A 25,869-nucleotide genomic window follows, 5' to 3' on the forward strand; every position below is an offset into this window, starting at 1 on the left:
CGCACGCACACAGACATGCACACAGACCCACATGCACGCACACAGACAGACAGGAACAGACAAGCACACACACACACACTTGCACACAGACAGACACACACACATGCACACAGACACACACGCACGCACGCACACAGACACAGACAAGCACACACACACTCGCACACAGACATATACACACACACACACAAAGACAGACAGACATAGAGACAGACAGACACACAGACACACAGACACACACACAGCTGTTCTATTCCTTTATTTAAACGTTCCTGTCCCCCTGTAAATGATGCCCTTGCTTCATCAGCCTGGGACTTACAGAAAGACAAAGGTGGAGCATTGAGCTAAATCTGTGCTGACGTTGAGAGACGCTGGGAGGAAACCACTCAGTCTGTACATACCAGTTACATTTCATTTCAGGCTTCTCGCAATGATTCAAATACAATCTGAGGGCCAGGGGAAAGTCCCAGTGTGTAATACATACTGTAATCTGTGCATTAAGCAGCTTTCAGTGGTGAATTATCTCCACATTTTTCCATTTCTTCCACTAATGAACAGAGTCAAAAATGTGCCGAGAGGAGTCTGCTATGACTTGCCACATTTGTTACAGTTGGATTGGATTTTCCAACAACTCTCCAAAAAACAAAAAAGACAACCCAACAATCACGCCCACTTGGGGATTGGTTTGATTCAGTGGTGTAGTCTACGTGATACGCAAGGTATACGAAATTCACACTCTATACGGATTCTTCTCTATGGCTTCTTGGCTCGACTCGGGGAGACGGCAGCCGAATGATCAGTCCGATGGTCGGCCGTCGAGTTGGTGTGTCAGAGCCTCAAAGGATCCAACCAGCTGTGTGTTTAATGGTCTCATCATCTCAGCTGGACTTGTAGTCCGTTATATTGTCAGCTAGTTTACTTTAGAATATAACATCAGATTTTATAAACTACATTTAACTAGTAACTAAAGTAACTAGTAACTAAAGCTGGAACAGGTGAATGTAGCGGAGTAACTAAAGTAACTAGTAACTAAAGCTGGAACAGATGAATGTAGAGGAGTAACTAAAGTAACTAGTAACTAAAGCTGTACCAGATGAATGTAGCGGAGTAACTAAAGTAACTAGTAACTAAAGCTGGAACAGATGAATGTAGTGGAGTAAAAAGTAGGTCTTCTCCCTCTTAGTCGACTAATCGGTCGTTTTGGTCTTAGTCAACTTAGATTTCTTTAGTCCATTAGTCATGTTTGATGCTTTTTTCATGCTGAATGACTTATTTCCAAGAAATGTACGAGCACATCTCTGGTAAACACGAGAATTAAAGTGGTGCTTTAACATGACTCTTTGCGGAGAAACTCAGATTTACAGATCTGTCGATTAAATCAACTAATCGATTAGTCGGTACAATTGAATGAGTGTTAGTCGACTAAGAAGTTCTTCAATCGAGCACAGCCCTAGTAAAAAGTACAATATTTCTCTCTGAAATATAGCGGAGTAGAAGTAGAAAGTGGCATGAAAAGAAAAGACTCAAGTTAAGTACAAGTACCTCAACATGTGGACTTAAGTAAAGTACTGGAGTAAATCTACTTAGTTACATTCCGCCACTGGAGTTATGTGTATGTATCGGTGTGTGTTTGGGTCTTACCCTTGAAGCAGAAAAGGCCATGCCTGTCGTTGGGATTGGGGTAGCCGGTTTGGTTTTCATACTTGTAGAGCGTGCGAACCCCGAGCTGGTTTCCTCCGCACTGAGGCCTGGGGACGGTGACCGGGTAGCGCACGCTGCCGTCCGACAGCCAGCCGTAGTCGCAGCGGTTCAGCCCGGACCTCCAGGCTGCGTACAGCTGACCGGGAGACGCCAACACAGCGTCATGCTTCACGCACTCGTCTCGGGCCTGCTGCAGGGTGAGCTTATCTCTGACGGAGGGGGGGTAGAAGACGTCGCCTTCAGACAGACACAAAGACAATAAAAGTAAATACAGGTAGGTAAGTAAACTAAGTATGTTGATGTCAAACTATGGACCTTTTTCACAGCAGACATTTTGATTTGTCAAAGTAGGAAAAGCACAGCTGAAATTGATAACCTTAACGATGGCTCAGTTCCATCAAGTGTCCCAGTAAGATATTTCAGTGAGTCAGCATGAACAATACCAGGACCTCTCCTAAGTGGAATGCAGCCATCAGTAATGGTTTAATACCAGGGTCTCTCCTAAGTGGAATGCAGCCATCATTAATGGTTTAATACCAGGACCTCTCCTAAGTGGAATGCAGCCATCATTAATGGTTTAATACCAGGACCTCTCCTAAGTGGAATGCAGCCATCATTAATGGTTTAATACCAGGACCTCTCCTAAGTGGAATGCAGCCATCATTAATGGTTTAATACCAGGACCTCTCCTAAGTGGAATGCAGCCATCATTAATGGTTTAATACCAGGACCTCTCCTAAGTGGAATGCAGCCATCATTAACGGTTTAATACCAGTGTCTCTCCTAAGTGGAATGCAGCCATCATTAATGGTTTAATACCAGGGTCTCTCCTAAGTGGAATGTAGCCATCATTAATGGTTTAATACCAGGACCTCTCCTAAGTGGAATGCAGCCATCATTAATGGTTTAATACCAGTACCTCTCCTAAGTGGAATGCAGCCATCATTAATGGTTTAATACCAGGGTCTCTCCTAAGTGGAATGCAGCCATCAGTAATGGGTTTTGAATACACCTGTGCTTTTCCTACTATGACATGTCGACATGTCTGCCGTGAAAAAGGTCGATTGCTGAATTGTTTTCGCTTCTACTTGTGTGTTTACCTCGTATTTTATCGACGTAGCAGTACACGTCGTATTTCTCTGCGGGGTCTCGGACGCCGTACGTTCTCACTCCGGGTCTGCTCATCAGATTACCTTCACAGCCGGGACGGGGCAATGTGATTGGGTATCTGAGGAAACAAATAACGATAGCACACAGAATTTAACTGCCAAAATATCCCTAAGTCAACATTTGAGTCTTAAAAAGCAGATTTTCTGCCAGTGCAATGTGAATAATTCAGCCTTCTTCTTGCAAAATACTTGAAACAAGGTTTTCTATTGTATATTTTTTTCATTCACTTTTTTTGAGAAAATCCAACTTTAAGAAAGAAAATCCAGATACAGACAAAGCAAACACATGATATTAATGTACAAAGACCACAGAAGACGGAGGTCGGGGTGGATGAATTGGTCTACGAAATATGATTCAGAGGAGGATATTTCCGTTTTCTACTGACAATCAAGGATGGTTTCTATCGCTATGAAGATGATTGTTCTATATCGGTAAAGTTGCTTCGATTTGATGCGTCAAATCAGAAAATTGTTTGGGGAGACATTAGTCTATATCCACAACGTTCCACTTTCCAGGATTGCTCTGTTGCCGGATTTCACTCATTTATGCCGGATGTCCATCCCCTTTCTCTGTCTCTGTGTTGGCATTCTAACCTCCGGTGGATTTGTGAGGACTATGGTTAACTGCTCCACAGATCTCTGCAGGGTAAATCCAGACAGCTAGCTAGACTATCTGTCAGATCTGTCCAATCTGAGTTTTCGGTTGCACGACTAAAACTACTTTTGAACGTACACATGTTCCACCAAAACTAGTTCCTTCCAGACGCTATTTAGCAGAGGCACCGTTGGCTCCGTCCGGAGCTTAGCACCACCCAAGACAATTGTGATTGGTTTAAAGAAATGCCAATAAACCAGAGCACGTTTGTCTCCCATCCTGGAAAGCTGTGTGGACTAGCCAGACCCTCCTACACAGCGCTGACTAGGGAGACAACAACAAATTAGGTTGTTTGCCGAGTTCATTCTGGAAGGTAATTTAAACTTTATCTGGCATTACATTTGGAAGATATGACTCCATTTTTTAACTCTGATTGTGGATATAACTGCAAAACAATTTTTGAGTCCTAAAAACCTGATCTTCTGCCAGTGCATTTAGAATATTTTAAACTTATTCTTGCAAAACACTCGAAACAAGGTTGAGATATTCTTCTTTTTACCCTTTTTGTTCCACAGGTTTTAAGAAAATAAAACTGTAAGAACTCAAATGCAGATACAGACAAAGCAAGCCCATTGTTTAAATGTACATGTGTCTGTACTTGTTTGTATTATTCCCCTGCATGTCATTCTGTTATGTTTGATCTTTTAGTTTTTCTATAAGAGTGGTGTGCCCATAATGTACGGTTTGTGACAAAGAATTTCCCCTTGGGGACAATAAAGCCTAAGTCTGAAGTCTACATTTTTTCACTCACCTGACTGACTGGTCGGCGAGCCAGCCTGCGTCACAGCGGTCCAAGCCGTCCTCAAAAGCAGCTGTGAGTTGTTCGGGCGTAGCGATGGACGCTCCTGCATTTCTGCACGCCTCCACAGCGACAGGAAAATCCAGAGTGTAGCGGCTGGTGTTGGCTCTGTAGTGAAACACCACACCTGGAGAGAGAGAGAGCAGAAACTATAAGATACAGATGTGAAAAGTTGCGAAAGGTAGGGCTGGGTATGGATCTCATCAGTGAGCCAATCAGCACGCAGCATGTTTCTACACTGAGAAAAATGTGGAGTGAAATTTACTTAGAAAAAGCTAGGCAACAATTTCCACACAGAATTTCTTAGTAAATTTGACACAGTAAATTCTCAAGTAAACAATACTTACAATGTAAGAACGGTTTCTATCAAAGGCACTCAAGTAAACTTAACTAGCAAGTAGTAAAATGTACTAAGCAATCATGAATACAATTTAGTGAAAAACTAGTAAAACTTACTAAGGAATAGTGTGTAACATTTAGTGAAAAACTAGTAAAACTTACTAAGGAATAGTGTGTAACATTTAGTGAAAAACTAGTAAAACTTACTAAGGAATAGTGTGTAAAATTTAGTGAAAAACTAGTAAAACTTACTAAGGAATAGTAATTAAAATGTCACATATACAGAAAATTGCAAGTAAATTTTGCTTAAGTGCTTTAGATAGAAACTATTCTTAAATTGTAAATACAATTTACTGACAATATACGTGTGGAAATTGTTGCCTAGCTTTTTCTAAGTAAATATTACTCCACATTTGACCCCCTTTGCATCTAATAGCAAAACTAATGTAACAGTTATTAGCTTTTCAGTTTTTTATACTTTAGGGATATTTATATAAAATCAACTTAAAAGGTCCTAAGATAAGGCTACAAAACATGAAACAGATACTTTTAAATAACAGCACCTTTATTGTGTTTACTACACTGGTGCAAAGATTAAAGCAACAGCTTACAATCACTCCAACACAGTACACTGAGATAAAACATCTACAATTGGCAGTTAAAAAACATTAAACGCTTGATGAAAATGTGTACAGATCAACTGCAGAGCATCTTTTATAACATGTCCAATCAAATTAGCAAAGTATCACTTCAAAGTGCAATAGTTTAGCAAGAGACATAAGTGCACTTATAACTTCCTAATTGTATTGTATGCTTGCACAGGCTAAATACAATTAATTATTTCAACATCAGTATGATAATATGGATATACATTTCCTCTCATGCAGGCGTAGAAACGGAAGTGCTAGTTGGGCATTGGCTGTAGTCTTTGTGGTGTCTTAGTTTTAAAATCGCCAAGCGACCCTGCAATGCTTCCTCACCCCAAGTTTGGGAACCATTATAACCACTCCTTCCAGAAAAATGAGTTTTTTTTGTGATTGTTGTGGGCAAAAATCCTTGATTATGCGGCATGTTTTCTTAAAAATTGCGATGGAATATGCGAGATATTTATGCAATTTTATGCGATGAAATTGCGGGAACTTGCAAAAATTGCAGGAACTTGCAAAAACTGCGGTTTGATGAAAAAGAGAAAACACCCGTTTTTTGACATTCACATCGCGTAATTACGTCACTTCATAACATTCCCATGGCAACAGGGGTAAATGGCTGCTCTTGTGTGAAATAAACGCAACATTTTTCAACTTTTTGGCTAAGATATTTGTGACTTTTTTGCAACGAAATTGCGGGGATTATGAAATCATGCAAGCCCTCCATATTTTGCACGGAAATCTGCAATTAATGCAGCGTATTTGAAAAAATGCATAAATATGCGGACTTTGACTGATTATGCATTGAATTATGCGATCGCATAATTGCGTTTTGCTGGAGGGACTGTATAACAATATACATACACGGCTCTTGGAAAACATGCTTCAACAGTAATAATGCATATCAATGAATTAACAAGTGGTTAACTTGAGATGGATAGCTGCTTCTAAAACCATTTTGCTCTGCTAAACACCATAATTATGAACTGCAGGTTAAACAATACAGTAAGTAGGGCTGGGCGATATATCGATATTATATCGATATCGTGATATGAGACTAGATATCGTCTCAGATTTTGGATATCGTAATATCGTGATATGACATAAGTGTCTTTTCCTGGTTTTAAAGGCTGCATTACAGTGAAGTGATGTACTTTTCTGAACTTACCAGACTGTTCTAGCTGTTTTATTATTAATGATTATTTATCTAAAATCTAAGTGTGAAGATATTTTGCGAGAGCACCAACTGTCAACTCTAGAATATATCGCCGCAATAACGATCGAGGTATTTGGTCAAGAATATCATTTTCTCTATATCACACAGCCCTATATCAGAAAATATGGGACGTAGAAATAAGCGCTGAAAATGTGTAGAAGAAAAATTTAACAATTTATAACGTTGGAAAAAACTAAAACAAACCTTATGGAGCTTTGATTTCAAAAAAGGTACTCCTGTTGTTATACAGTATTTATGTTTACATTTTATTGTTATTTGAACAGCTGAGCATAGAACCAGGTGAAGAAACCTGTTTATTATTTATTCATTTGATTTTGCAACTGTTCACTGAAATAGCCGGTTTCTATGAAACTACTTGTGACATGTCATATTTGGCTTTGACTTTGACTGAACAGTTGCTCTCACTTTGCGGAAAAAATATCGGGATATATATCATATATCGATATTCAGCCAAAATATATCGGGATATGACTTTTGGTCCATATCGCCCAGCCCTAACAGTAAGGTCAGAAACATGCGCAAATTCAGTCATCTTAGAAGTTTGTTGTGTAGAGACTGTACTTTGGGAGAGATCTTCAGGACATCCAGCTCCAGAAAGAGCTTCTGAAACACTTTGAATGTGTATTTCATCTTTGGTGGGTAACTTAAGTTCATTGCATAGACAAAGCCCATGAGCAGAAGGCAAGCCTTTGCCACATATCTGCAATCATCAAGCACCTCAGTTCCCTCGATGATGATGGACACATCTGCAGGGGTGTGGTCCTCACCTGCTGAACTTTCACGGAGGACAAAGATCTTCATGACATGCCCAGCATACTCCTCTTTGATAGCTTCTCTGCTAACATCCTGTCAAAACATGTGAATCTGTGCTTAGATGCAACATACGTATAATATGTTTTTTTTTAAAGTTCCTGAATATGGTGATGCACAGTGTTAGTAAGTAAGTAAGTGCCAATTTAATGCAGTCTACATATGATGCAACAGAAATAAGCTCCGAATTAGTTTAATGTTGAATAATATGGATTATAATGATAATTTCTTTCTACACAGATAGACAAGTTATTATGTAGGGAATTTATTATTTATTGGTTGAAGTATGACTAAGTATGAAGGCAGCTTGGTTAATACAATATCTACTTTGTTCCAAGCATGAAATAAAAACAAATAAGTATACTGTATTCAGTGTAGCAGAAATAACATCGGCTTTGGGTTTGACAGGCTTAAATCTTCTATTCTAATGAAAAATTAAATTTTAATGATTTAAAATAATTAAATGCTGAAATAATTGAATGAATGTAATGCCCTAACATTTGTTAGCCTAAACTTTGCTAGTCCTATAAACATATTTGTCCCCCCACATAGTTGCATGAATTAGTTACAAGTAGAGATATTAATTTACAAATGTTAAGATTATATTACTAAACTGAAGAACAAACGCATGTGTGGACACAATCATTTATCAAGTATCAAAAACAAATTGTCAAAATGTACCTGATAGTCTTTGATGAGTTCCTCTCCAGACTCTCCAAGGTACTCCATCAGGCAGCGGATGATGCCATCCCTTCTGCTTTCCACGTGTTGCTGTTTAACACAGAGACATGTGGAATGTTATAAAGAGAACACTACATAACTGTGAACTCACTCATGTATATTAAAGCCAGACTGATTTATCAGTATCCACGCATAAGTTTTCTGATCTATTCCAAAATGAACATTTGATAAGTAAACTTTGACGTCATGTCATTATTAATCCTGTACAACAGAGGGATCTGTGCTGCTGCTGCTCTATGTAAAGTTAACAAAAAAGGACGAATAAAATGCAGCTTGTCAAGAAATGTAACAGCCACCTCACAAATGGTTAAAACTAGAAACCAGCACAAAAATGAAAATTGTTAACATAAGCCACGTATACAGTACGAATAGTCACCAGAGAAAATTTAGAAGGGCGAGGCGCTGCAACTCAGTCAATTCCGGTATGTGTCACATGTTTGTCCACGGCCCCACCTCTTTAAAAGAGCAGCGGCATAATCTGCCAGACCTAAATTCATTCCGCGAGGTTTAAGCATCAAGGACCTTTGAAAAAAAGTATTTTAGCATGATTTTTAAACTAAGATGCGTTTAACAAATGGCAAACTCCTTTAAGAAATAACTTAAATTTGTGTACGTAATGTAAGAGCATTACAAAAAAAAAAAACTATGCTGAGATACATTTCTGGTTTCTGTGGCGGAGTTTCACACACTCAGTCAGTATGTAAAATAAAGCCACACTAGAGCACCGCTTACTGTGCTCCATGGCTGCAACACAACAAGCGCCTGGCCACTTCGGAAAGCAAAACTTGCGCATGTAAAATTTGGAACCCATGATCAGATTTGAAACCAAAACCCAAGTAGGAATTGGTTCTCGATGCCCAGCCCTAGTTGTGAATCTAGCAGCACAGTGTGTGTTACAGTTTGTGTGAGTCCCAAAGCGAACAACAACTTCAAGTTCCCATGGTATGAAAATTTCACTTCATGAGTTTTTTAACATTAATATGAGTTCCCCAGCCTGCCTATGGCCCCCAGTGGCTAGAAATGGTGATAGGTGTAAACCCGAGCCCTGGGTATCCTGCTCTGCCTTTGAGAAAATGAAAGCTCAGATGGACCAATCAGGAATCTTCTCCTTATGATATATATTGATCATTAGGAGCAAGGTTACCTCCCCTTTCTCTTTTTATATAGACCACTAAAGGTCTATATAAAAGAGACTTCAGATACAGTATTAGGGGACCACTAAGGTCTATATAAAAGAGACTTCAGATACAGTATTAGGGGACCACTAAGATCTATATAAAAGAGACTTCAGATACAGTATTAGGGGACCACTAAGGCCTATATAAAAGAGACTTCAGATACAGTATTAGGGGACCACTAAGGCCTATATAAAAAGAGACTTCAGATACAGTATTAGGGGACCACTAAGGTCTATATAAAAGAGACTTCAGATACAGCATTAGGGGACCACTAAGGTCTATATAAAAGAGACTTCAGATACAGTATTAGGGGACCACTAAGGTCTATATAAAAGACTTCAGATACAGTATTAGGGGACCACTAAGGTCTATATAAAAGACTTCAGATACAGTATTAGGGGACCACTAAGGTCTATATGAAAGAGACGAAACCCACGTTAGAGGCAACATAAACATCGCTGCATGTCACGCTAGTAAACACTAATAACACGTTACACAGCAGGTAGCGTTAGCCTACCGTTAGCTACAGTAAACACTAATAACACGTTACACAGCAGGTAACGTTAGCCTACTGTTAGCCACAGTAGTAACTGGATTAAACACAGCTAAAAAGCTGACAGCCAAATGGTGTAGTGTGAATGTATTTCCAACAACGGGACGTCCAACAGTCTGCTGCTAAAGCTATGAGCTAACAGACACAAACTGGCACTATAGTCACTACTGTTGTCTGAAAAACAAAACATACGGGACATAATGTTGCGTTTACTGGTAAACTGGTAAACATTGTGACCGGCTTATAATGACCGACTGCTACCTGTTGTGGAGTTTTCCTCCCGTTACTCCTCTGTCCTCTGTGACGTCCACATCTAGACACTAAGCTCCGCGGTGCAGGGAACAACTCTGATTGGCTCACAGAGGCACGTGATCAGAGAGTGGTTTATGGAGCGCTAGAGTGGCTTTGCAAAAACTTTGATAATGAGCGTTGTATGACGCATTTTAAATATCGCTCGAACATGCAAATTTGATCGTGGGAAGCCAAAATCGTGATTGTGATTAAAATTCGATTAATTGTGCAGCCCTATTATTTTGCACATTTTTTGCATAAATGAAAAAAATAAAAACAGCACATAAACAGTCAACATACCTTCAATACTGAGATACACATCAAGTCTGGTACTGTTGATGTCTGTTGAGAAATAAAATATGAATCATGGTTTATTTTATTAGCTAGGCACATCAGCAATCTCAGAAATAATCTAATCAGGCTTATAGATAATTAAAGATTGGGTAATTAATTGAGCAAACTAAACATAGTACTGATACTTCATCTAATATACATAGCCAGAATGAATACAGCATTTTTTATAATTAGTAAGGTAAAATTATTGGTTGATTACTTAGTCAGCTTACGTTAACTGTCATTAATGACCAATAACCACATCCAAGTAGACATTCCCATATGCATCTGTACACCAAATACACCTAGCAGACATACCTCACCACCATTATGTGTGTACTTACTACACGAAAAATTTAAATTAATATGAAGCTGGATAAAAACACTATTACACAGAATATTACAAGTTACTGTAGAAATATTTACAAATATCATATCACAAATAAAATAATTTATATAATGATCCCATTAAATAAGACTGTAAAGTAAGTTATCCACCACTAATATCTCCTCTCGTTGAACCTCCAGTGAAACTCCACGGACCGCATCACTCACACAAACTATAGCTAAGTTTTATAGATAGAGCAGCCAGACAAGACTGTTACATGTGTTGATTTTTTTTTGTCGAGGTGACATAAATAAAGACACTGACTCTGTCGTGTTTCCACAGATACCAACAAGCGCGCATCTCACACTGCATTAACAACAATATCCAACAAAAAATAAATAATAAATACACCGAACAAGCTTCGTGAAGCACTGCTCATGGAAATATAGCGGTACTATGGCTCAGTTAAGTAGAAGCATTTCAACAGATTTGAAAAATGATTATACCACTTAGCTAGCTGTGGTTTACCAATCCCCTGCATAAATGCGGGAGTGTGTGATTTGTCCAGCCGGAGCGCGGACTGCTCCCCTCCCCCCCCATCTCCCAAAAGAAAACAACTTAACGGTAGCGTTACATCAGTGCCATATTTTACATTCAAAAGGCGAATTTGAAGCTCCAATTAAGCAACTTAAAGACATATTGTTTCTGCAACAAAGAGTAGTGATGTGTGCCACGTGCACGAAACCGTGCCAAGTTCGCTAGCATGATAACAAGCTAGCTAACGTTAGCTGGCTAAACTGCTCAACTACGTTTTCGATACCAAAACACTGACTTAAGCTGACAAACAAACGGGGACATGAAATGTTAAACAGTCATATAAACATACTCACGTGGCTCCACATCCACGAATTCCCACTTCAAAATGGCTTATGAATTCCCAAACTGTCCTTTCTGCTCAAAAGTTGCTGTCCTCGTCCTGACCGGTCCTGACCTGTTGGTGTGTTACGTGAAGTAACGTGCGCAAAATCTTCTCTGACGTCACCAACGGAGCTTTCCAAACTTGCTCCCAGTTGCAAGTAAATTTCAATTGATTTTGGCAGGTAATACATTCAACACAATAGTTAAGTAAATATTACTTGGTGTTTTAATTCAAATTTACATATAAAAATGACAATACAAAATTATATATAAATACCAAGTAACACATTAAATAAAGCTAAACATTTTTAAGTAAAACCACTGAAATGATAATTTCTAGTAGAATTTAATTGTGTAATAAATGTAATATTTACAAGGCCAAACAATCATTTTTTTCAGTGTACCAAGATCTAATAATGTTTTCGATTGGCTGTCGAACGTTACACGTCGTAGAGACACGCAAGAAAAACTCTACGTTACGCAGAGACGGGGCTCACGAAGTAGGAGTTGAACAATTACATTACAAGATTTGTGCCGTAATGTGGTAATTTTTTTTTTTTTTAAGTTTTATTAAATTGGTGTCGTAAAAAGTATTGTTTAGGAACCAGGATTGAAGTCACGTTATTGGTATCTGTACCGCTATCGAAGATTTTTTAATGATACCCAGCCCTAATAAAGAGCTGTGAAGATGTTGTGAAGATGTTGTGGAGATATTGTGAAGAGTTGTGAAGATGTTGTGGAGATATTGTGAAGAGTTGTGAAGATGTTGTGGAGTTGTGAAGATGTTGTGAAGAGCTGTGAAGATGTTGTGAAGATGTTGTGAATATGTTGTGAATATGTTGTGAAGATATTGTGAAGAGTTGTGAAGATGTTGTGAAGTGTTGTGAAGATGTTGTGAAGATGTTGTGAAGATGTTGTGAAGATGTTGTGAAGAGTTGTGAAGAGCTGTGAAGAGTTGTGAAGATGTTGTGAAGATGTTGTGAAGATGTTGTGAAGAGTTGTGAAGAGCTGTGAAGAGCTGTGAAGAGCTGTGAAGATGTTTTGAAGAGTTGTGAAGATGTTGTGAAGATGTTGTGAAGAGCTGTGAAGAGTTGTGAAGATGTTGTGAAGATGTTGTGAAGAGCTGTGAAGAGTTGTGAAGATGTTGTGAAGATGTTGTGAAGAGTTGTGAAGAGCTGTGAAGAGCTGTGAAGAGCTGTGAAGATGTTTTGAAGAGTTGTGAAGATGTTGTGAAGATGTTGTGAAGATGTTGTGAAGAGTTGTGAAGATGTTGTGAAGATGTTGTGAAGAGCTGTGAAGATGTTGTGAAGATGTTGTGAATATGTTGTGAATATGTTGTGAAGAGCTGTGAAGAGCAGTCAAGAGTTGTTAAGAGTTGTGAAAAGTTGTGAAGAGTTGTGTAGAGCTGTGAAGGGTTGTGAAGAGTTGTGAAGAGTTGTGAAGAGCTGTGAAGGGTTGTGAAGAGTTGTGAAGAGCTGTGAAGAGCTGGGAAGGGTTGTGAAGAGTTGTGAAGGGCTGGGAAGGGTTGTGAAGAGCGGTCAAGAGTTGTGAAGAGTTGTGAAGAGTTGTGAAGAGTTGTGAAGAGTTGTGAAGGGTTGTGAAGAGCTGTGAAGAGCTGTGAAGGGTTGTGAAGAGCTGTGAAGGGTTGTGAAGGGTTGTGAAGAGCGGTCAAGAGTTGTGAAGAGTTGTGAAGAGCTGTGAAGAGTTGTGAAGAGCTGTTTGTGAAGAGTTGTGAAGGGCTGTGAAGAGTTGTGAAGAGCTGTGAAGGGTTGTGAAGGGTTGTGAAGAGCGGTCAAGAGTTGTTAAGAGTTGTGAAGATGTTGTGAGCAGCTGCTGACACCCAAAGTGTTTATCTCGTTTCAGATTTTGATTTTGTTAAGTTTTGACGATTTTCATCTTTGTTTCTAAGTCCTGGCAGATGGCTGTACATACTACAACACCCATGAGCCTCGGCAGCTGTTCAGAGGCGTGAATCAGAGTAGGGCTGCCACTAACGATTCTTTCCATTGTTGGTTAATGTGTTGATTATTTTCTGGATGAATGGATTAGTTGTTTGGTCTCTCAAATGTCAGAAAATGGTGAAACATGTGGATCAGTGTTCCCCAAAAGCCCAAGACAACGTCCTCAAATGTCTTGTTTTGTCCACAACTGAAAGATATTCAGTTTACTGTCCCAGAGTGAGAAGAGACTAGAACATATTCACATCTAACAAGCTGACATCAGAGAAGTTTGACTTTTTTTCATAAAGAATTACACAAGCCGATAGTTGGTGATTAATTTAATTTAATAGTTGACAACAACCGATCTAAAAGGCTTCGTCGTTGCAGTGCGTTTGCATCATGGTTACTAAATTCATCCAAAAGGTACCCAGAAATTCCAAGGGAATTGATTTAAAGAGGGACAATGTTCCCTTTGTTACACTGTTTTGTTTTGTCACAATAACAACATCGTGTGTGCTAAGATGGGATTCCTACAGTTGTAGCATTGCTGTAAAGTTAGAAAACTGACTCAAGTTTGCTAACATTTGCTAGTCATGCCAGACCAAGTAAGATTACTTACTTACGCCCTGCTATGCTCTACTACATCCTGCTATGTCCTGCAGTGCCCTGCTATGTCCTGCTACGTCCTGCAGTGCCCTGCTATGCTATGAACTACTACAACTACTATTTCTAGTCCTAGTTCCATTATCTTGACTATTATTGCCGCTGTTCATCACACCTCCAACCGGCACCGTCAGACACCGCCCACCAAGAGCCTGGGTCTGTCCGAGGTTTCTCCCTTAAAGGGATTTTTCCTCACCACTGTTGCACTGAATGCTTGCTCTTAGGGGAATTACTGGAATTGTTGGGTCTTTGTAAATTATAGTGTGGCCTGGACCTACTCTATCTGTAAAGTGTCTTGAGATAACTCTGTTATGATTTGATACTATGAATAAATTGAAATTTAACTTTTCATTTGTAAAAGGGAAGATTGTGTTGTTCCTTTATTCAAAAGTTACATAGTCCGACTTTAAGGAACCGGGGATGCAATTTAAGAACCTGGGACGTAGAGCTGGGCGATATGGAGAAAATCAAATATCACGAAATTTTTGACCAGATACATCAATGCCAATATTGCGGCGATGTTGTTGGGTTGACTACTGGTGTTTTCACAAAATATCAACACAAGAGTTTTGATATATAAATCACCAATAATGTGGATACAATGACTAAGTGGGTAAAGGCAAATAATAGAACAGCTAGTAAGTTTGGTAAGTTCAGAAAATTACATCACTTTACTGTAATGCAGCCTTTAGAACCAGGAAAAGTTGTTCGTTTACAGTTCTTTGTTACAACAGAGGACCTATGGTGCTCTTAAAGTTGTATCAAAGTGGAAGCTAGCTCCATTTTGGCTGCTGTGACTGGATGGAGACAGAAGGTAAGTGTCCATTTCTTCAACCTGTTCTACCTGATAAGACAGAGACCGTCTGCTGACATTATGACACTAACGATCCACTCAGGACCGAAACCGGAGAACTCAAGCGATCGTTATGTGACAGTATAGAGAAACAGCTATTTCAGCTGTCATCCTCAGACTATACGTAGCTGTTGTCTTGTGTCATTAGCTCCTTTATTTCCAGCTGGACGGGAGGATTATTATTATCCTGGCGGAGCTGCAGGACGATGTGAATAGATGAACTGAGCCGTTGTGTGTCGCTCAGAGGGAGCATCTTTGTGCGGAGCTGCTCAACAAAGAGTCCCGTTCAGTATTAATGTGGAATCTGTGGAAATGTGTGGGAGCGAGGGTCGGCTTCCTCACGGCGCTGTGGGGTTTACACACTGGATGAACGAACTATATTTAATACAATTTAATATACAAGTGCAGTTTGGAACGGGCTATTGCTTGGCCTCCTTTCATTGTGATTGCAGCTTTCTTCAGAACCATTGTAACCCCATTGTGGACCCCAAAGCACTTCATATGCAACTTAACTGTATACTACTTCCCTAATTTGTACTATAATTTCTTTTTATAAAACACAACCGGTCATCTGGATCAACAGAAGTACATTTCCAGGATAAAGCCTGACGTCCGGCGCCCCTCACCTTCCGCTTCTCAGACTCCGTTCTCTTCGGGAAACAACAACAAACTCCAAGCTAGCGAGCTATACGCTGAAAATGTCAAGTTTTAAAGAACATTTGGATGGTGCAAAAAGGCAGGCCTGCTTGGTTATTTCTGGGAATAATTGTAAAGATTTACAAAGAATATGTTTTAGGGCATTTCCTCTCTAACTGGGACATTTTGGGACCGATTGGTGGGTTTGCTTTGGACAAAGTACACACAAAGATACACTGGGAAAAGCAAATTACATTTAACGACTGAAAGGAAAATGATGGTGCGCAATTGCCCATTACATTACATTGCAGCTTGTTTCGTTTAAAAAAAAAAAAAAAAGTTTCTGTCACTATTTAAGGTTTTTGTTGTTTGTTTCAACGTTTCTTGGTAGCTTTCTTTTGAAGTTTTTGACACTTTTTTCAACGTTTATTTCATACGTTGCTTTTCGACGTGACAGTCTTGCTTTACCTCCGACTCATGTCAAAGATTGTTGTTCCCATCAGTCACTGAGACACAACAACAATGGGAAATGGGAATGGGAAAATTAGGACCAGGTTGAAAAAAAAAAAAAACAGAAGCTACCCTTTAATATAAAGATACTGAGCTCTGCAGCTTTTAAAGGGATACGACACCGTTTGTTGAAATAGTTCTTATCACGGTCTCCTTTAGCTGTAGATACAGTAGGTGGGCCAACGCATTTTTTGTGCATGCATTGTTTTAGTCCGGTAAGCTAGTTAGCTGAGTGTAGTGAATGGAAACCCTATGTTGCCGGTTAGCATGTTGAGAGTAAAAGTGAGCCAACAAAAGACAAAAAAACAACCTAATTACTTGCACTGAGACAAAAAATGCGTTGGCCCACCTATCTACAGCCAGGGGAGACCGTGATAAGAACTATTTCATTTTTAGTAACATTTAGGATTCTATTCACCCAGTTATTGACATATTACACAAATATATTTCACAGTTTGATACATGAAAATTACGTTTTGATTAACGTTAGGCTACTGCTCTGCTTTCTGCTCAAGACTCGGCTTAAAGCCGTTGTTGTCATATAGCAACCGAGCATCTCTAGCCAATTTCAGCTGCACAAGCTACAAAATAACTAATCAGGAGGTATTTAATTCCTAATAAGACTGTAGAGACATGTCTATAGGTAGCAGTATACAGCACTATGTTTAACTCCTAATAAGACTGTAGAGACATGCCTATAGGTAGCAGTATACAGCACTATGTTTAACTCCTAATAAGACTGTAGAGACATGTCTATAGGTAGCAGTATACAGCACTATGTTTAACTCCTAATAAGACTGTAGAGACATGTCTATAGGTAGCAGTATACAGCACTGTTTAACTCCTAATAAGACTGTAGAGACATGTCTATAGGTAGCAGTATACAGCACTATGTTTAACTCCTAATAAGACTGTAGAGACATGTCTATAGGTAGCAGTATACAGTGCTATGTGTACGACTTCTTCATTTGGTTACAACAAAGACAAAAGTGCTTAAAATTGTAGAAAACCACAATGTTTACTACGTGTGATGCACGACGTAGCCATCTTTGAAAGTCGACTTGACGAGTCGTATATATACGACCTCGGGGGCGTTCTTTTTGCAACTTCCGGTTTGTAACTCCGGAAAACAACTCGTAAATCGACTTCGGTGGAAAAAAAGAACGCACCATTACTCTTCATATTGACTGTTTATTTGGCCAATGAAAGCGTAGAGTTGTCAGCGTGTGTTTGTTTTACTCACCGGTGACGTTGAGTGTGACGGTGTCCTGGGTGTCCTCCATGCCGTGCATCACCTCACAGCGGTAGAGGCCTGCATCGCTCGCCCGGAGCCGCTCCATCACCAGGGAGGCGTCGCCTAGCAACAGCGGCTGGCCGGGCACGGTCACCCTGTGCATGTAGTCCTGCCCCACCTTTACCACGCCCCCCTGCGCCACCAGTACCACCTTCTCCTCCGCTTCCTCCAGCTTCGACCACTTGATCCTCAGCTCCTCCGTGGGACTCGGGGTGGCGCGAGGAGCTTGGGGTAGCGCGGGGTACGACGGACCGTGGGGCGAACTGCTGTGGGGAAGCGCCGGCGCGATGGAGAAGTGGCACGGCAGCACCACCCGGCCGGCCAGAGAGCCGGTCGCAGCAGGCGGGCTCTTCTGCATCGTCATCGAGGGTGGCGGCGCTGGAAAACAGGATCCTGCATGAGTGTGTGTCACATATGAAGCAGCAGTTTCAGGGGATTGGTTTTTCTCAAATTTTTCCCACAATGCACACATACTAGGGCTGCCACCTCTTAGTCGATTAATCGACTAATCGGTCATTTTGGTCTTAGTCGACTAAGATTTCTTTAGTCGATTAGTCATTTTTTATGCTTATTCATGCTTAATTATTTATTTCAGGAAACTTCTGAGCACATTTATGGTAAACACAAGATTTAAAGTGGTGCTTTTGCAGGATTAATTGTGGAGAAACTCAGTTTTACAGATGGTTAATTAACTACATTTATATTGTGCTCACAGCTCACAGCTCTGTTGATTAAATCAACTAATCGATTAGTCGACTAAATCCTATAAGTGTTAGTCGACTAAGATTTCTTTAGTCGAGGACAGCCCTAACACATACAGAAACAAACTAAGACTGGCAAAATTAAAAGCTGCATATCAGGAAGTACAGAATTGTGGTTTATGGCTGCAACTAACGATTATATCCACTGTTGATTAATCTGTGGATTATTGTCTCGATTAATCAATTAGTTGTTTGGTCTGGGGAGTGTTTGGGTCCTTAAACACAGGGCTTTCAACCCGGGGAGCGGAGTTCATGTCCTGAAGAAGTTAAGGAGAAAACACAAGACTTTCACCCAGGAAACAGGAGTTCATGTCCTGGAAGAAGTTAAGGAGAAAACACAAGACTTTCACCCAGGAAAAAGGAGTTCATGTCCTGGAAGAAGTTAAGGAGAAAACACAAGACTTTCACCCAGGAAACAGGAGTTCATGTCCTGAAGAAGTTAAGGAGAAAACACAAGACTTTCACCCAGGAAACAGGTGTTCATGTCCTGGAAGAAGTTAAGGAGAAAACACAAGACTTTCACCCAGGAAACAGGAGTTCATGTCCTGGAAGAAGTTAAGGAGAAAACACAAGACTTTCACCCAGGAAACAGGAGTTCATGTCCTGGAAGAAGTTAAGGAGAAAACACAAGACTTTCACCCAGGAAACAGGAGTTCATGTCCTGAAGAAGTTAAGGAGAAAACACAAGACTTTCACCCAGGAAACAGGTGTTCATGTCCTGGAAGAAGTTAAGGAGAAAACACAAGACTTTCACCCAGGAAACAGGTCTTCATGTCCTAAAGAAGTTAAGGAGAAAACACAAGGCTTTCACCCAGGAAACAGGTCTTCATGTCCTAAAGAAGTTAAGGAGAAAACAGAAGACTTTCACCCAGGAAACAGGTCTTCATGTCCTACAGAAGTTAAGGAGAAAACAGAAGACTTTCACCCAGGAAACAGGTCTTCATGTCCTAAAGAAGTTAAGGAGAAAACAGAAGACTTTCACCCAGGAAACAGGTCTTCATGTCCTACAGAAGTTAAGGAGAAAACAGAAGACTTTCACCCAGGAAATGTGTTCATATCATGAAGAAGTTAAGGAGAAAACACAAGACTTTCATCCAGACCACAATCTTTTTCTACTCTTAACTAGTCGTGTTGTGTCGTCACATGATGCTCACCTTTACTCAACTGTAAAGAGCGCTAAAAATAACTGCTTAACACTGCGACTGGCCGGCGGCTGCCATAATATTGTAGGATATCATACGAGTAGCTGTGTATAAGATTTCGTACAATATCAGACAAACCCATGCATTGCAGAATCTTTGAAATCTTCTATCTGGAGGAAATGTGCAGTTTCCCCAAATGGTGTGACTCATATGAACACATGAAGTAATACATGACGCAGAAAGAAAAAAAAGATTCATTTCCGGCCTTGGAAGAGTGGTGGAGCTGCAGCTTTCTTAAAACTGGCAGCAAAGTCAGCAGCAGTCAAACTCTGGCTCCAACACACCTTTCCACACCTCAGAGTTGCAGGAGGTTCTCCCTGTGTGTGTGTGTGTGTGTGTGTGTCTCTCTAACAAGTCCTCCAAACCATACAACGATATGAGTCCTTTGTTCCCCCCCTCTAATACGATTGGTTGGGGTTAGGCATTTGACCTTGAGTGGTTAGGGTTAGGGGATTGGTCAGGGTATAGGACCTGTACATGTAAGCATGGACGCCTGGCCAATAGTAGTGTGTAAATGCTATTGAAGGGCGGGTCTTGGCGTGGCCATAGTGGGAAGAAAAAAAAAATCGCTACCAGGACACTAACCTCACCTTACTTCCTGCTTTGCTCCCGTCAGAACTACTACGGCCACTAGAGGGCAGCGCCACTAGAAACCTGAATACAGGTCAGAATGATCCTGCAGTTGATGCAAACGACCTATGTGGGCGTTTTTCGGGAGAGGAGAGTCCTGTGTGACCAGGGATTACAGAAATGTGTTCAGAGCTGACTTCTCTTGTGTTGGAGTAACAATCACTTTCCACTTTGTGCAATCTGTCTCATATAACGCCTACGTCAGAGAGAGACAGAGAGACAGAGAGACAGATAGATAGATAGATAGATAGATAGATAGATAGATAGATAGATAGATTTGACTGGACTCACCTGGTTGAGGACGAGCAGCGCTCAGACACACGAAGCAGAGCAGGTGTGTGAGGACGTGTGGAATCATCTCAACACAATCTGGAGGCAAAAAAAAGATGGCAGAGTCAGTAATACAAATATACAAATATACAAATATCAGCAGTGCAGAAGTACTTTTACCCAAGTCTGCTAGTTACTTGAAATACAGTTTCAATGATTCTTTACCTGAGTATTTCTGCTACATTTCCGAGGGAAATATTGTACTTTTTACTGCACTACATTTATCTGACATAAAACTGCAACAATAAGTCAATTGATCGAATTTAATCTGCAACTAATTGTTGTTTGTTTTCAAGCCAAATATTTCCAGATTCTGAGATGTGATTTGATGTTTTTCTTCGTCGTATATGATGATGAAGTGAATATATTCGAGTTCTGGACTGTTGGTCGTGAATGCGGGACTTTTACTTGTACATAATTCATTTTTAGACTTTTGTGTTTCTACTTAAATATTCTTTTCATTATCATTGATTGATTGTTTACAAAAAATATGGCAATATGTGAAATAAAAAGGACTCCTTACAGAAGTCCAAAGTGACATTAATTTCTAAAAACATCTTATTTTGTGCGACCAACTATACAAAACCCCAAAATATTCAATTGGCCCAAAAAATCAGCAAGAAAATCAGCAAATCTTCTTAACCAATCTGTCTGTCTGTAACGGATTGTTGTTGTATTGTCCCAAACAAGTCTCTCTTGAGAATGAGACCCTGTGTCTCAATGAAAGTACCTTTATAAAAAAAAGGTTACATAAAAATTTAGAAAAGCTGGATTGAAGAATGATTTATAAAATAACTAAAAAAAAATGGGGGCAGTGGTGGCCTAGGGGTTAAGGTACTGAGTTTGGGACCGGCAGGATAAAATCAGGGTGGGTGAAAGTGAAAGAGCAGCACTTGTCCCTCCCTCATTACCACCACTGAGGTGCCCTTGAGCAAGGCACTTAACCTCCAACGGCTCCAGTGGAGCTGCTCAGTGGCCAGCAGATCAGACTGGGGTTGAACATGGACTTTACAAAAATCCTGTTTGTGTTGAGAGAGAGATTATGAGATGAACAGTGCAAGAGTGGGAAAGAGGCAGAAGAAGAGAGAGAGAGATTGTGAAATGAAGACTGAAAGAATGGGGAGAGAGGAAGAAGAAGAGAGTGAATATAAGAGGAAGAGTGAGTGAATAGGAGAGAGATTGTAAGAGGAGGAGAGGAAGAAGAGGAGAGAGAGATTAAAAGAGGAAGAGTAAAAGAATGGGAGACCGAGAAAGGTAGAAGAGAGAGATAAAAGGAGGCACTTCACTGGTTTAGGCGTCATTTCCAACGGGGACTTTTCAAAAATCCCCCCACTCCTAAATTAGTTTGAGATTATCTCATTTATAAGTCTCTGTGATCGGCCCCCTATTTTAAACAATACAGACAATAAGACACATAGTTTAGTACTAATGTTTCCGGCAAGGGTGTAACTTTAAGATTAATTAAGATTAATTTAAGGGGATAAGATGTCCACTTTTCACATCAAACACTTAATTTTCTACATTCTGGTGAATTTTCTGGAACAATGTGTGTCTTTTCTTCATAAATGTATGGTGTAATGGTCCTTACTTATGTAAAGGAAATTATAATAGGGTTATTTTTTTGTAAATTTCATTTGCAAATTACTCCTATGGTTTCCGGCATAATTTACTACTATGATCACCTTCATTATTTCCTGGATTGTGTATCCCCTTAGTATGTAGAAATGCAGGAAATGGGATTCAAATCAAAAACATCTTTCTGCCAGAGGACCCCCCAAATCCCTTCTTTTGTGTCCCCTCAATACCAAAGTTACACCCTTGGCCTTTCCCCATCATATTCCGTTAAGTTTATCTGCACTGGAATATCTGGAATAATAAATTGATCTGCAAATGTTTTTGGATTTCGACGAGGTTTTCTGTTATAGGGTTGTATGGTTGCATATTAAAGAAAGGATAGATTGAAAACACTGTCAGGGTTTTTTGTAAGTAAAGATGTAAAGGTATTGACATTTCAAAATATTCTTTTGAAATGACCTATTCATTATTAGTAGTATTATTAGTATTAACTTGATCGGTTTTGTAGCTCTATGTCTGTGTGTGTGTGTGTCTTTATCTTCCTGGACATTGTCCTGCTGGAAAGTGTAGTCTACTTTCTCCCTTGGGTTGTCCCAACAGTGACAGCTTCATGCATTAAGAATGAGAGTTTATTTCCAACGTTTTAAGATGCCAATGAGGCAAGAAGTGGAAAACAAAAAGGATTTAGAGAGAGATGTGTGAGCACAGCTGTGGTGATAAAGCTTATCAAGAGACCAAGTGGTTAAACTGTCTGTCACTGTGGATGTAAATGGACCTAATTGGTCCCAAGTGCTACTTTTATCAATGGGTTTTATCAGTGTGGGAACATTCCTGCCCACCCAAAAGATGTGCTCCTCCGGTGGTAAAAAAAAAAAAAAAAAACCCTGCACATCACAGCATCACCTTCGGATTTAAAGCTCTAAACTGCAAATAACCAAATAGGTGGTGTACATCTCGGAAAATGATCTTAAAAAAGATCTAGACATATTTTAGGAACATCAGCAAGAAATGGGTAAAAAACATCTTACCTTTAATCCTAAGAAAAAACAGACTCCAAAGATCCAGTTGCTCCGGTTAGTTTTATCACTTCAAACTCTCCCAAAACAAATTTCCAAAGCCAACCGAGTGTGACAGGCTTGTTCCAGCAGCTCCTCTCTAACAGATGTGTGCAGCTCGGACCTCTTCCACCTCTCAGCAGCGGCTGCAAGTTCAAATCCACTTCACACCCGCTATTATCCAGACGAGGAGGGAGGGGCACACATGGCCGTATACCTCCCCTGATAATACGACGCCCAGTGCCGGGGGAGAGAGAGAGAGAGAGAGAGAGAGAGAGAGAGAGAGAGAGAGAGAGAGAGAGAGAGGGGCGGTGACACAAAAAGAGAAATGGGAGGTGTAGATGGAGGAAGTGAGAATAGGGAAAGCCTGAGAGGGAGAGAGAGAGATTATGAGAGGAAGAGTGGAAGAATGAGAGAGAGGCAGAAAAGGAGAGAAAGATTGTAAGAGGAGGAAGAAGAGAGATTATTATAGGAAAAGTAAAAGAATGAGAGAGAGATGGGGAATAAGAAAATGAGATTAAAGGGGCACTTCACTATTTAGTAGGCTATTGCCTGTTCAAAGGTAAAAGAATGAATGAATGAGAGAGACGGAGAGAGGGAGGGAGAGAGAGAGGGAGGGAGAGAGAGAGGGAGGAAGGGAGAGGGAGGAAGGGAGAAAGAGAGGGAGGGAGGGAGAGAGAGAAAAATGGGAGAAAAAAGAGAAATGGGAGGTGTAGATGGAGGAAGTGAGAATGAGGAAAGCCTGAGAGGTAGAGAGAGATTATGAGAGAAGTGGAAGAATAGGAGAGAGATTGTAAGAGGAGGAGAGGAGGAAGAGAGAGATTATTATAGCAAAAGTAAAAAGATGAGAGAAAGAGAGATAGGGAAGAAGAAAAGGAGAGATTAAAGGGGCACTTCACTATTTAGTAGGCTATTGCCCGTTCATTAAATTGGGACAACTTGCGAGAGACCGATTTAAAAACAACAAAGAACATCTGTGCAGCAGAAGCAGAGATATCCTAATTTTTCAAGCTCCAAAAAACACTGCCTCCTACATTTCCCACAATGCAACTAGGCAGGCCCAGCTAGGACCCACAGACAGTTAACGAAGTGGACAAAGTGACGCTGTTGCTTTCTACGGAGACCAGTGAAGGATATCAGAAGTCTGGCTGAGTGTTACTGAGCAGCCTCCAGCTGAGCTTGAAGACGTAGATGTGACGTGAGCAACGTGTCTGAAAGTGTGAAGTCTTCTGGTAGCTGTGAGAGAGAAATCTCAATCATTCCCAATCTTACAGAGACGGAGAGTGTAGGTATATGTAAGGAGATAACATAGACACAGGCTAATTACTGATCACTAACATGCTAGTTAACATTAGTCATTAAACCTAAACAGATAATGGAAGTCCAAACTGCCTGTGAGCTTCTCCTGTACTATACGGTAATTCCTCTACTGTGTGACAGTAAGTCTCGTGGTTATGACCCAATCGTTAGCCTATCTTTATAAAAGCGTCTGCTACGGAGCCATAACGTGAGGTACAAGGTAATGGAGCCTTTTATACATTGTTGTGTTTCTTTAGAAATAAACACCAGTTTTATTAATAAAAGGAAATAATTCCACTAATTAACCCTGACAAAGCACACCTGTGAAGGTAAAACCATTTCAGGTGACTACCTCATGAAGCTCATTGAGAGAACACCAAGGGTTTGCAGAGTTATCAAAAAAAGCAAAGGGTGGCTACTTTGAAGAATCTAAAATATAAGACATGTTTTCAGTTATTTCACACTTTTTTGTTAAGTACATAATTCCATATGTGTTCATTCATAGTTTTGATGCCTTCAGTGAGAATCTACAATGTAAATAGTCATGAAAATAAAAAGGAAACACATTGAATGAGAAGGTGTGTCCAAACTTTTGGCCTGTACTGTACTTGCGCTGATCCAGACTAAACTCGCCTTAACTAGTAAATAGATTTTGACATGTACAATTGTTGGAGCTCCCCTTTAGAGAGGATTCTAAAAAACAAAAAAAAACAAACACAAACAACCTTTGAATTTCATGACAAAAAATAACACGTTCACACTGTTTATTGGTACAAATGTTAAAATGACAAGTTTGTAAAATCATAGTAATCACAATTAATTACCAGTTCATGAAGCACATAAAAAAAAAAGGTAAAAGTCCTTCCCAGTTTTTAAAATACAACATGATGCTGCAGAACTAAAGACAGATGACAAGTTTAAGAAAAGAAAACCTGATTAAATGTGTGGAGAAACACACATGAAGGCTCAGTGCAAAGCTGCCCTTATTTACGCAGTTCTAGAAATCGTTTTTAGGGAGGTTTAAGGGTTGCTTTCAGTGGTTATGAAAATCCTGTAGGATATTTAGGTTGTTCTAGTGATCACTTAAGCCCAGTTCAGACCAAAGATTTGCGACGACACAAGTTGAAACTGTCAAAAATAACTAATTATTTTCTATAACTTCTTCCTTTGTTCTAATGCTGCTCCCTCTCTTCGGTCTCTCTCCAACTCGCTCGGCAATTCGTACGCCATTATTGGCATGTTATCAGACGCATACTCGCTTTTGCGCGTTTATCAACGCCGTTTGTCCTCCATTGACTTGCATTACCTTGCGATTGCGTGTGAATTTATGCTGTAGCGAGTGGTATGAAAGGGCGAAAATCTGCATAGGGAGGTTAGTTGGAGTGGAGGATGGGTCAAACAACACAGGACTTTCACCCAGGA

The 25,869-nt window shown here is 40.1% G+C and overlaps 1 protein-coding gene across 1 annotated transcript in view; it reads right to left on the minus strand.

Annotated features, from left to right (window-relative positions):
• Positions 1–23,328, minus strand: part of vcanb (versican b) — a 62,698-nt gene extending 39,370 nt beyond the window's left edge. The window contains exons 1-6 of the mRNA XM_028600881.1: positions 23,122–23,328; positions 20,480–20,557; positions 17,545–17,973; positions 4,277–4,451; positions 2,802–2,929; positions 1,642–1,938 (exon numbers count right to left, since the gene is read on the minus strand). Coding sequence (XP_028456682.1) covers positions 1,642–1,938; positions 2,802–2,929; positions 4,277–4,451; positions 17,545–17,973; positions 20,480–20,546 — 1,096 coding nt within the window. The 5' untranslated portion in view covers positions 20,547–20,557; positions 23,122–23,328. The remainder of the gene's footprint in view (positions 1–1,641; positions 1,939–2,801; positions 2,930–4,276; positions 4,452–17,544; positions 17,974–20,479; positions 20,558–23,121) is intronic.
• Between the last annotated feature and the right edge of the window lie 2,541 nt (positions 23,329–25,869).

This window comes from Perca flavescens, chromosome 16, assembly GCF_004354835.1.
Source record: "Perca flavescens isolate YP-PL-M2 chromosome 16, PFLA_1.0, whole genome shotgun sequence".
NCBI classification, from domain to species: domain Eukaryota; kingdom Metazoa; phylum Chordata; class Actinopteri; order Perciformes; family Percidae; genus Perca; species Perca flavescens.